Source organism: Nomascus leucogenys, chromosome 11, assembly GCF_006542625.1.
Source record: "Nomascus leucogenys isolate Asia chromosome 11, Asia_NLE_v1, whole genome shotgun sequence".
Taxonomy (NCBI): domain Eukaryota; kingdom Metazoa; phylum Chordata; class Mammalia; order Primates; family Hylobatidae; genus Nomascus; species Nomascus leucogenys.
This window is the reverse complement of record NC_044391.1, coordinates 563,100-575,487: the sequence shown is the minus strand read 5'-3', so window position 1 is coordinate 575,487 and position 12,388 is coordinate 563,100. Positions and strand designations below refer to the sequence as shown.

Here is a 12,388-nt window from a genome sequence, read left to right as displayed (position 1 = left end):
GCATTCTATCTCTCTACCTATTTCACAGATGAGGAAACTGTCATTTCCATGTCTGTTTTATTAACCACTGTATTCTCGGAGCCCAGGCCCATTGGGAGGCCTGTAGAGCAGTAAGCACTCAACAAACGTGCATTAAATGAACAAAGGAGGCTTGGGGAGGTTGTGTAAACAGCCCAGGTCACCCACCCTTCCTGGGTGGCCCCAGCCCTCTTTGAAAATAAATCCAACAGGAAGGCGACCGGCGAGACCGGTGGTGATCCTGAGGTGAGCCACACCAGGTGTGGCCCAGACTTCCGCGTGCAGCCTGCCCTTGGGTCTCCTGGAGTCTCCCCTGGTCGGGAGCCTCAGCCTTCTGCAGACTGACACCACCCTCTTACTCAGAGAGGAATCGTTTTGTTGTTGCCGCCACCTCGCTGACCACAAGTGCTGCGGGGCTCTTTCTAAGGGAGGCAGCTGTTCCAGCCGGGAGGCTGGAGTCTCCTGGGCCTGGACGCACCCCGGGGTGTGAGTGGTGGGTATGCCTGAAAGGAGGGGAAGTGGCGCGGCTTTAATCATCTGGGCTAGTCCCCGGCAGGCCCGGGGGAACAGGGAAGCTGGAGGCGGCCTTCAAGCGGCAGGATGAGACATCGCAAGAGGAGCTGCAGATACTGTGCGTGCGCCCCGGGTTCTCCCCGCCTTCTCTCCGCAGAGCAGCCCTTGGGCCACCCTTTGCCCTTAAAAATCTGCAGACTGCGCCTCCTCTCCGCGGGAGCGAGACCTAGCAGGCCCGGGGCTGGGCGTGCCCTCGCCTGCCTTGCCGCGCGCTGCCCTCGGCCGGGCCGCTGGGGGCCGTGCAGTGCACCGGGCACGCCGCTCCAGGCTGGGTGCCGGCACCGAGCCTCCGTGGGAGGTCCCGAGGCAGCTTGGCCTGCTCGCCCCGGCTCCAGCCCTCACCTGCCGCAGCCTTAGCTGAGCAGCCGCCGCCACTGGGAGCCCCCCGCTCCCCACTTCGCCAGCGCCCGCTCCTCGGCTCGGCCCGGGGTAGTTTGTAGGGACGCAGCTCTCCACGTGCGCGACTGCGAGGCTGGACGCTGCAGGCTCCTGGAAAGGAGGTGGGTGCTCCGGAGCTAGGGCTGGGGAGCTGGAGGTTGGGAGGCTTTGATGGGCACCAGTGGCTCCTGAGCCCCTTTACCCCCTTTCTTTCTGCAGCCTCTTGTACTTAAATAGCTGTTGATTGAAAATAATTTCTCTAGATGTGACCACCTTCTCCGGCCTTACGCATCTGGCCGCAAAATAAACTTTCAGTTCAGCCGCAAGTGCCGCCTTAATGGGAGTCAGGGGCATGCTTTATCCACCCAACATCCGCCCCAGGATCGTGCAGAGCTGGCAAAAGACAGGTCGGGTGGCCCTCCAACAACAAGCACCTTCAGATCTTCCAGGGGGAAGGGTCGGGGACTGTTTCCCCCTCATCTTTCCTCCTTCCTGATCTCCATCCCTCCATCCCTCCTTCCCTGCTTTCGTTTCTTTGATTTTCTGCGAAGGGCTGTTGAGCACTCTGCCAGTAGCTTTGCTTCTTGTTTTGGTCTCCTTAGGTGCGTTTTCCCGGCTGAAGTTTGCTGCTATCCTTGACAAGTAACAGCTTGCTGCAGACTAGACGTTCGCTCAAAAATGAAGGCGCAGAAAGATAGGAAAGGAATGCAGGAAAACCAGCTTGGCTAATTTTAGCCTGCATTTTGTTGTACGAGGAATCAGCCTCTATTCCCTAAATGAGTAGTGTTTTGATCACCCAAGTTAGGAAAAGACCTTATATCGGATTGCCCAGTGAAATAAGCAGTAAGGAATCACCTTTAAAAGTTATTTTCTTTATATACAAAACATTTTAAATAACTAGACCTCACAATCATAGCGTTTAAGAAATTGTAAGGATCTTAAAGTCGAACAGTTCAATGCCAAGTTATAAGTTTGCCTATGAAGGGGCATCTTTTGTCTCCTCACTGCACAAGATTTGTGTTGATAGAAATGCTTAGTAAAGGCTACTGAGAATTTAGTTCGTGTAGTTTGAGGAGTTTGCTTTCATTTTGGCACTGCAACATTATCAAAGTGGTTTCCCACTGTGGTGGATAAGAGTTTGAAATAGAAAGGCAGACCTAGATTTCCATCTGGGCTCCAGCATCTAACTTGCTGTGTGACCTCAGGCAAGTGGCTTCATCTCTCTGAGGCTGAGTTTCCTCGTTTCTAAATGAGATTGCGGGGAGGATGAAAAAGGGATAACAGAAGACAGGAGTTAACACAGAGCACATCATACAGTCAGTAGGTAATAAATGATACCTGAAGTTGATGATGACAGAGGCAAGCAGTTAGGCCTAATGCAGTCACTGAATGGCACTTCTCATGCGAGGGTTCTGTGTGGATCTCTGTGCATGGGGAGGAGATGCATTGCATCGTTGCATGCTTCTGACTATAAAAACATAAGGAGCGGCTGGGCGCGGTGGCCCATGCCTGTAATGCCAGCACTTTGGGAGGCCAAGGCGGGTGGATCACGAGGTCAAGAGTTCAAGACCAGCCTGGCCACCATGGTGAAACCCTGTCTCTACTAAAAATACAAAAATTAACTGGGCATGGTGGCACATGCCTGTAATCTCAGCTTCTTGGGAGGCTGAGGCAGAGAATTGCTTGAACCCGGGAGGCAGAGGTTGCAGTGAGCTAAGATCATGCCACTGCACTCCAGCCTGGGCGACAGAGCAAGACTCCATCTCAAAAAAAAACCAAAAACATAAGGAGCTACTTCTGAACTCTTAAATTTCATCCTCACCCATAAAATCTGTCTTAAATCCGTTCAGATTTGCAGTATTCAATTTATCTGTGCAGCGTATTTGGAGATTCTCTTATGCTTACAAATGAGTCGTTTCAAATGAACACGCAGAATAGATATGACACTGGTTGTTTAATTATTATTAAAAGTAATGTTCCTCGGATATTACCGTCTTCCCTGGTTTAATATTGATCTAAATAGGTTGAAGGGAAGAACTGAGTATAGCCACAGACCAGCAACATCTGGAGCCTGTTAAGAAATGTATGGCCCCTCCCTAGACCTGCTGAATAGAATCTGCATTTTAATAGGATCCCTGGGGAATTTGGGTACACCCTCAGAGAAGCCCTTTCTTAGGAATTTCAGTGCATTGACGTTTCTCAAAAATAGGCCTTATGAAAACATGAATTTCTCATAAGCTGGCTTTACATAGTAAAGTGAAAAAGACTCATTATCATTTAAATAATTTTTACTTTCAATGTTTAAAACAGCCAGGAGCAGTAGCATTATTTCTTTCTGTTTAAAAGTAAGAGAGAACTGACATCTCAAGTTTTGTTTCAGTTCTGCCAATTTGGATTCCAGTGTTCTAGTTACCCCCTGAAACATTTCAGTTGTGAACGTTCTTTCCTGCTAGCTTCTCCAATGAGGGGAAAACTATGGGTTTGAAGTTCACACCCCCATCTGTACTTTGAAGAGCGAGCTTTTTATATCTGTTACTCCTGTTTTTAAATCCTTTGCCAAAGATGTACCCAAATATTTAATTGGTGCATTTATAATCAATTTTTATATGATATAGAACAATAAGTAAATCAAATACATGGCAATAATTATTAATGACCTGTACCTATATGCATTTAAGGTAAAACTATATATTATAATGACTGAAATAGGAATTATTTTGCTTTTTTTATTTTTTGAGCTTTATTACGGGAAGATACAAATTTGTGTAGGAGGAATGTAATAATATACATGTATTAAAGATATTAAAGACATGAGGCTTTAATGGCATCCTTTTTAAACATCAACTTTATTGAAGTATAATTTGCATACAACAAAATATATTGAACTATAGTATATAAAATCTGCACATTTTATTACATGCAAATTATACCTTAATAAAATTGATTTTTTAAAAGATAATGTGGAAGATTGCCTATTGCCAGAATAGTTGAGAGAAGGTCAGAAGAAGTCAATAGAGAGAAAATGAGGATTGAAGCACTGGGTGGACAAACGAAATACATAGCCAAGTGGTCTTGGAGAAGTGGGTGAATGGAAAAATGAAGTATGTAAATTTAGATGGTTTGAGACCATTTTTATAAAACTTTTTGTCTTTAAAGTTAAGATGCCGAATTTAATATCTGGAGCACCGGGAACCTTGCAGAGTGTTTTGAAGAGGAGGTTACAATGAAAAACAAAACAAAAAAGAAATTTTGCTCTGCAAGTCTACTGACAGGTCCCGTTTCCTTCTCACATTCCAATCTATGTCTGCCTTTGTGTTCAGCAGACACCAGCATTTGCCAGAATGCTGTCATCCACTGACTTTACATCTGCTTCCTGGGAGCTTGTGGTCCGCGTTGACCATCCCAATGAAGAGCAGCAGAAAGACGTCACACTGAGAGTATCTGGAGACCTTCATGTCGGGGGAGTGATGCTCAAGTTAGTAGAACAGATCAGTAAGTTACTCTCGCTTTATGGTTTCTCTGTATTGGAAACCCTCTCTGTTGCATCACCACTAATGGCTGGTCTAGGCTTTTCTGATCATTTTTCTTGTAATGGCCTGGAAAGCAATCCCCCACTCCTCATCCCAGAGGAGAGAAAGAAATAGCCCAGGACGGGTGCCGTGGCTCACACCTGTAATCCCAGCACTTTGGGAGGCCGAGGTGGGCGGATCGCCTGAGGTCAGGAGATCGAGAACAGGCTGGCCAACATGGCGAAACCCCATCTCTACTAAAAACACAAAAATTAGCTGGGCGTGGTGGTGGGTGCATGTAATCCCAGCTACTCGGAAGCCTGAGACAGGAGAAATCTCTTGAACCCAGGAGGTGGAGGTTGCAGTGAGCCAAGATCGTGCCACTGCACTCCAGCTTGGGCAGCAGAGCAAGACTCGGTCTTGGGGGGGGAAATAAAACCTTGAGTCTTTGGTGGCAAGCTAAAGTTCCCAGTAGGTATAATGCTGGACTCAACAGGGATGGGACCCATTCCACTGGTGACATCTAATATGACTTTAAATAGCTTGGCATTAGACTACTGTGTTAATTCTTTGTTAATACTTGATAGCTTAGGGATAAATTGGTGCTGAGGAGTCTTTTAACACTTATCTACCATTTACTATGCTCCCTGTTTAAACAAAGAAAGAAATCTTCAGGGTTACACTCTTCACATCAGGAGTCAACATTATCAACCTACAATTTAATAACATTCTATTTTCTTTGTGCTTCTTTTGTTTTTGAGACGGAGTCTCGCTCTGTCTCCCAGGCTGGAGTGCAGTGGCGCAATCTCGGCTCACTGCAAGCTCCGCCTCCCGGGTTCACGCCATTCTCCTGCCTCAGCCTCCGGAGTAGCTGGGACTACAGGCGCCCGCCACCGCGCCCGGCTAATTTTTTGTATTTTTAGTAGAGACGGGGTTTCACCGTGGTCTCGATCTCCTGACCTCGTGATCCACCCGCCTCGGCCTCCCAAAGTGCTGGGATTACAGGCGTGAGCCACCGCGCCCGGCCATTCTTTGTGCTTCTTTTACCTTCTATTTAAGGCCTTAGATGCTGGCTTTTCATTTGCTCTAGCGAGATAATTTTTTTTTTTCAGTAAGTCCGTATTGACATATAATATACATACAGAAAAATTCACTTATTATAAACAAGCCTTCGCTTATTATAAACAAGGCTTCACTTATCATAAACAGTTCAATGGATTTTCACAAAGTCTTGTAACCACTCAGATCAAGAAATAGAACATCACCTGCTCCCCACCCAAGCCCCATACCCTGACCCCTCCCAGTCACCACTACCAAAGGTAACCACTGTCCTGACTTCTAACACTACAGGAATCATTTGTTTGACTTTGAACTTTATACAAATGAGATTATAAAGGATACACTCTTACACATTGACTTTCTTTCACTCAACATTATGTCTGTGAGATTTATCCATACTGTTGCATATTGTTTTGGTTCATTTTCATTGCCATATAATATTCCATTGTATGAATATGCCACAATTATTTATCCATTTACCTCTTAATGGACATTTGGGTTGTTTCCATTTTCATGCACTTACAGAAAGAGCCGCTATAACACCTGTCTTTCAGTGATCATTTCTGTTGGGTGGTATAGTTCAGAGAAAAAAAATGCTGATTCATAAGGTTTTCCAAAATAGTTGTGCCAATTTTTGCTTCTACTAACAGCATTAAGAGGAGCGTTTTCCATGTTCTCACTCATAGGTGGGAATTGAACAATGAGAATACATGGACACAGGAAGGGGAACATCACACTCCGGGGACTGTTGTGGGGTGGGGGGAGGGGGGAAGGACAGCATTAGGAGATATACCTAATGTAAATGACAAGTTAATGGGTGCAGCACACCAACATGGCACATGGATACATATGTAACAAACCTGCACATTGTGCACATGTACCCTAAAACTTAAAGTATAATAATAATAAAAAATAAAAAAAAAAGAAGAGCGTTTTCTGGCTGGGAGCAGTGGCTCATGCCTGTAATCCCAGCACTTTGGGAGGCCGAGGTGGGTGGATCACCTGAGGTCAGGAGTTCAAGATCAGCCTGGCCAACCTGGTGAAACCCCATCTCTACTAAAAATACAAAAATTTCCTGTAATCCCAGCACTTTGGAAGGCTGAGGCGGGTGGATCATGAGGTCAGGAGTTCAAGACCAGCCTGACCAACATGGTGAAACCACGTCTCTACAAAAAATACAAAAATTAGCTGGGCGTGGTGGTGCGTGCCTATAATCCCAGCTACTCAGGAGGCTGAGGCAGGAGAATCGCTTGAACACGGGAGGCAGATGTTGCAGTGAACTGAGATTATACCACTGCACTCCAGCCTGGGCAGCAGAGTGAGACTCCATCACAAAAAAAAAAAAAAAAATTAGCCTGACATGGTGGTGCGCACCTGTAATCCCAGCTACTCGGGAGGCTGAGGCAGGAGAATCACTTGAATCCAGGAGGCAGAGGTTGCACTGAGCTGAGATCACGCCACTGCACTGCACTCCAGCCTGGGCAACAGAATGAGACTCTGTCACAAAAAAAAAAAAAAATGTTTCTAATTTAAAAAGAGAAAGAAAAAATCATTTAAAGAAAAATAAGAAAACAAAAATACTGGTAGCTCTTCATTTTGCAAAATAAAAGATTGAAAATTGACTCCAATATTGATGAAGCGTAAAGATTCTACTTTTTTTCTTATTTTTTTTATTGTACTTTAAGTTTTAGGGCACATGTGCACAATGTGTAGGTTTGTTACATATGTATCCATGTGCCATGTTGGTGTGCCGCACCCATTAACTCGTCATTTAGCACTAGGTGTATCTCCTAATGCTAAGACTCTATTTTAATGCCAACGTTAAAGGAGGGGAAAGATTGACATTGGTGCTAACATTGAGAGGGAGAAAATATTTTAACTCTGACTTCAATTTAGACACTTTGGATATGGTGGTGATAAAGAGTTGGACATTACTGAGAAGAATGAAATGTCAGCTGTACAGTACTTCTGTGTGGACTTTGATTTGAGGCTACTGCTACTCCCTTGTGACACAGTGGTATAAGGATACATTTCTATAAGAGAAATAATCTTGATTAAACAAAATCAGATGCTTTCTCAGAAAGGGCCATGGCACGGGGAGATTTTAGCGAAGAGAACTTTAGCATTCATTGTGAACACATTTTTATGTTTCTTTTCCTCCACAGTATCTAAATGTAAATGATGGTAAGGTTTAGTCCCTATTTTTCTTTTTTTTTTTTTTTTTTTTTGAGACGGAGTGTTGCTCTTGTTGCCCAGGCTGTAACGTAATGGTGCGACCTCGGCTCATTACAATCTCCACCTCCCGGGTTCAACTGATTCTCCTGCCTCAGCCTCTGGAGTAGCTGGGATTAACAGGTGCCCACCACCACACCTGGCTAATTTTTGTATTTTCAGTAGAGACAGGGTGTTGCCATGTAGGCCAGGCTGGTCTCGAACTCCTGACCTCAGGTGATTGCTTGCATCAGCCTCCGAAAGTGCTGAGATTACAGGCATGAGCTACAGCACCCGACCCTATTATTTTTTTCTTTTTCTTTTTTAATTATTTTATCTTTAAATTTTTTTATTTGACTTAATTTTTTTAATGTTTTTTATTTAAGTTCTGGGATACATGTGCAGAACATGCAAGTGTGTTATATACGTATACATGTGCCATGATGGTTTGCTGTCCCATCAACCCTGTCATCTACATTAGGTATTTCTCCTAATGCTATCCCAGTCCCTATTTTATCCCTGGAGACTTTGGAAAGAAGCCAAAAGTTGTTGAGCCTTGAATTGTAAAAGGCCATGGGGAGCTGGAGATCAGTTGTTGGTTTCCATTTTCGCACACAGTGAAATTGACTCTGCAGCTCCAGGACCCTCCAAGCTGGGCCCTCTCTCATTTTACTTAATTGTGCTTTCATTTTTGCAGACATATCCCAAGACTGGTCAGACTTTGCTCTTTGGTGGGAACAGAAGCATTGCTGGCTTCTGAAAACCCACTGGACCCTGGACAAATATGGGGTCCAGGCAGATGCAAAGCTTCTCTTCACCCCTCAGCATAAAATGCTGCGCCTTCGCCTGCCGAATTTGAAGATGGTGAGGTTGCGAGTCAGCTTCTCAGCTGTGGTTTTTAAAGCTGTCAGTGATATCTGCAAAACCCTGAGTAAGTAACCAGGAAGGGCCCCTGTGCCCTGTAGACTCTTGCAAAGGTAGACAGGAAAATTGTGTGTGCATTCTGCCTACTTCAAGCAATTGGCTACAGAACACTCATCTATTAGGAAGCACATGTTTAAGCCCTTCTGGGTATTGCAGCCATTTAAGTGGAGTTAAGCCAAGTGGAACATTATTGGCATAAATCAGGTGCATCTCCACAAAGCTTAAAACTATTCCAAAAGAGATTTGTTAATAGACAAGAAAACCATTAAGATTGCCCCCCCAAATTTATTGATCCAAGCTATACTCAAACATTATTGTATAGTATTTAAGATTTAAAAAGAGTTGTATTAAATGCTTAATCACCATAGAGCTATGTGTCTTTATTGTTTTTGGGATAATGGTGTTCCAAAGTCTTAATTGCTTAAGACCTGGCTCAAGTAAATAATTCTGCCCACAAAAATCACTTGTGAAGTGATTAAGCAGAAAAGTACACTTAATTGTGAATTTAAACCTAATTATTTATAGATTTGGTATCCTATAATTTAACAGTCGTAAAGACAACACTACCCAAACCGATTTTTCTTTATAAAACTCCACAAAGGAAAGGAAACACCCCATGAAGGTATTCTCATTTTATAATTTTCGAAAGTATTATAGGCGTATTCATTGGTTCCAAAACCAAAAATCAACATCTGAACCCAGAATAGATAATATATAGTGATATATAGTGACTAATCTATTTTTCCCATTAAACCATAAACTGTTCACTCATTCAGCAAATATTTATTGAGCACCTACTGTGTCCCAGGCATTGTGGTGAGTGCTAGGGATATAGTAGCAATACAGAGCTAAAATCCCTGCCACCTGGAGCTTGCATTTTAGCAGGCAGAGGCAGACACTAACCAATAAATGTAAATGTAACAAATTTTAAAATATAAATGTAACAAGTTAAAAAAGAATATAAGAGGTTAAAATGGGATGGATAGTACCCCAAAAAAAGAGAAAAAATATGAGCAGGATTGGGAATGCCAGGGTTGGGCAGTGGGGGCTGGTATGGTATATGAAGTAGGGTGAGGGCAGAAACCGTTTCCTAAGCATCTCTGCATTCCTCACTCCAGTCACAATGCCTGGCACACAATAACTGTTCAGTGAACAAATGAATGGAAACTTTCATTACAGAATGTAAGTTGCAGTCTTGTCCCTGGTGTGCAAATGGCAAGCATGAGGACACCTTGTGTTTTTGGTAATATTCTAATGAAGATTTGAAAGCAAAGTAAATGATTACATAAAATAGTATATTGCATACACCACAGTGGACTGGAAGTACACATCACAGCTGAGACCAAAAACGTAAAGTTTTCAAGTAAACAGAAGCAGTCAGATATTCTCTTTTCCTGATTATCTCTTTGTAATAGTTTTAAAGGCTCAGCCTGGCATTTCTAATCATTCCATTTTGTATCTTGTCAATTGAAGTGAAATCAAATGCAGCCGTTTTTTGGTTTTTCCCTTGAAGAACAGAAAAGACACAAATCTTGACCTTGAAGATACAGGTGTTTCTGTTTCATTGTTTTGCTTTTAGTGCTCACAGTGAAATTTTTTATTCATGACCGGGTTTGTGTATAAATTATGCATTTGGAATGGTCACAGGTGTGTTGCAACCTGACAATCCTTGGCTGCTGGGGAGAGTCAAGCTAAACTGCTAGGCTCAGTCTCAGCACTGAGCGGTATATGAACGAAACGATGAGAGTACTTAATGGAATCAGTGCACTTACAACAAAGCTGCTCAGAGACTAAAAGTCCAAATTAATTGGTTTTTACCTGGAATGATAGCCACTAGTGTAGTTAAAGGTTATCAGCAATTCTGATCAGCAATTATAAATATATTTGATTAATGGGAGAAATGGAGATTATCATAGTTTCAGTTCCCAGAAGAAGACCCTGAGATAAGGATTCAAGTACAAATAGTTTATTTGGGAGGTGATGCCAGGAAATACTGTTGGGGACAGGGAAGTAAGACTGAAAAGAGAAGAGTGTCACCAATCAGGTTACACTTCAGCAGCTGGTGACCTCTGGAAGACAGTGTAGACACAGCCTCAGGGTAAGGATGTTTATGCAGCACCCTGGACAGTCACTGAAGGTCGCTCTTGGGGAGCGTTAATTCCCTGAATATGTGAGCTGTTGCAGTGCAGACCCTGGCGAGCCATCAGAGCAAAGCCTCTGGCAGAGAGACTCATGGTCTAGATTCCACCAGAAGCCAGGTGTGCTGAAATGGTGAGGACCAAGAAGAAATGGGCAGGGCATGAGGGCATCGCCACAGGGATAAAATGAGCTGATGGGCAATGTGTAAAAGAAAGACTTTCAAGATCTGTGGTCTATAAAGAAAAAAGGAAGCAGTACCTTTGTTGGTTGTTTAAAAAACTGGAAAAAGGAAAGGGAGGAGGAGCAAGGAAGGGAAGTCTATTAGTTCGTTTTCATGCTGCTGATAAACACATACCTGAGACTGGGCAATTTACAAAACAAAGAGGTTTAATGGACTTACAGTTCCACATGGCTGGGGAGGCCTCACAATCATAGCAGAAGGCAAGAAGGATCAAGTCACGTCTTACATGGATGGCAGCAGGCAAAGAGAGAGGTTGTGCAGGGAAACTCCTTATAAAACCATCAGATCTCGTGAGACTTATTCACTATCATGAGAACAGCACAGGAAAGACCTGCCCCCATGATTCAATTACCTCCCACTGGGCCCCTCCCACAACATGGGAATTCAAGATGAGATTTGGGTGGAGACACATCCAAACCATATCAGGAAGGAAGGGGAGAGGGAGGTAAAGTTGGTGGTAAATAGGTAACAAGAATAGCATAATGCTAATAATGACTGAAGCTGGAGAGCACACGAAGGGGACATTATACCATTCCCTTTGCTTTAGATACATTTGAAATATTTTTATAATAATTTTTCTAACTCGAAATTTCACTAGACTGAATCTCCCTCCACTGTTTTCTCCCCCCACCTACTTTGGAGGTCTCTGTTCCCCTTTTCCCTTCTATTTCTTCAAAAGGGATGCAGTTTAGTCCCATTTACTTTTCAGAAATTTCCTGAGAAATGATTTCAAATGCACAAAATGACTCTGAGTCTTAGAAGGATTTTTCTTTTTACTTTTTCTTTTTCTTCATTTTTAAAAAAAATTTATTTCTAGATATTAGAAGATCAGAAGAGCTTTCCTTGTTAAAGCCTTCTGGTGACTATTTTAAGAAGAAGAAGAAGAAAGACAAAAATAATAAGGAACCCATAATTGAAGATATTCTAAACCTGGAGAGTTCTCCAACAGCTTCAGGTTCATCAGGTAAGATTTGTGACAGGTGTTTTGTTGTTGGAATGTACAGTAAAACTCAAGACAGAAATATATCTGTCCTCCCGCCCCCACCAAACAAAGGAGAAATAAAATTGCAGAACTGATGTGATGAGGAAAGGCTATCTAGTTAAGTTTAGAATTAACAAAAATGTGTTTCAGACTTTTTTTCATCAAGCATGTTTAATAACTCATTATTTGAATTGTATATCTGATGTTGCCGATGAATGCAAAATTTTAGTACCACTGACCACAAATTTGGGACAAAAGAGTGATATTTAGAAAAAAGGTGGATCAATGAGCTCAGATCATGGATCAATGAGATCAGTGGATCAATGAGCTCAGAAGTTCGAGACCAGCCTGGGC

The 12,388-nt window shown here is 43.1% G+C and overlaps 1 protein-coding gene across 2 annotated transcripts in view; it reads left to right on the top strand.

Annotated features, from left to right (window-relative positions):
• Window positions 1-319: 319 nt before the first annotated feature.
• The window catches only part of FERMT1 (fermitin family member 1), a 49,162-nt gene continuing 37,093 nt past the window's right edge, over window positions 320-12,388 (top strand). Inside the window, exons 1-4 of one of the 2 annotated variants that reach the window (XM_030821957.1) lie at window positions 320-1,091; window positions 4,293-4,461; window positions 8,446-8,679; window positions 11,870-12,016. In XM_030821957.1, the coding sequence (XP_030677817.1) occupies window positions 4,311-4,461; window positions 8,446-8,679; window positions 11,870-12,016 (532 nt within the window). In that variant the 5' untranslated portion in view covers window positions 320-1,091; window positions 4,293-4,310. Of the gene's footprint in view, window positions 1,092-4,289; window positions 4,462-8,445; window positions 8,680-11,869; window positions 12,017-12,388 lie in introns of both variants that reach the window. The other variant, XM_030821958.1, reaches the window with a different exon arrangement.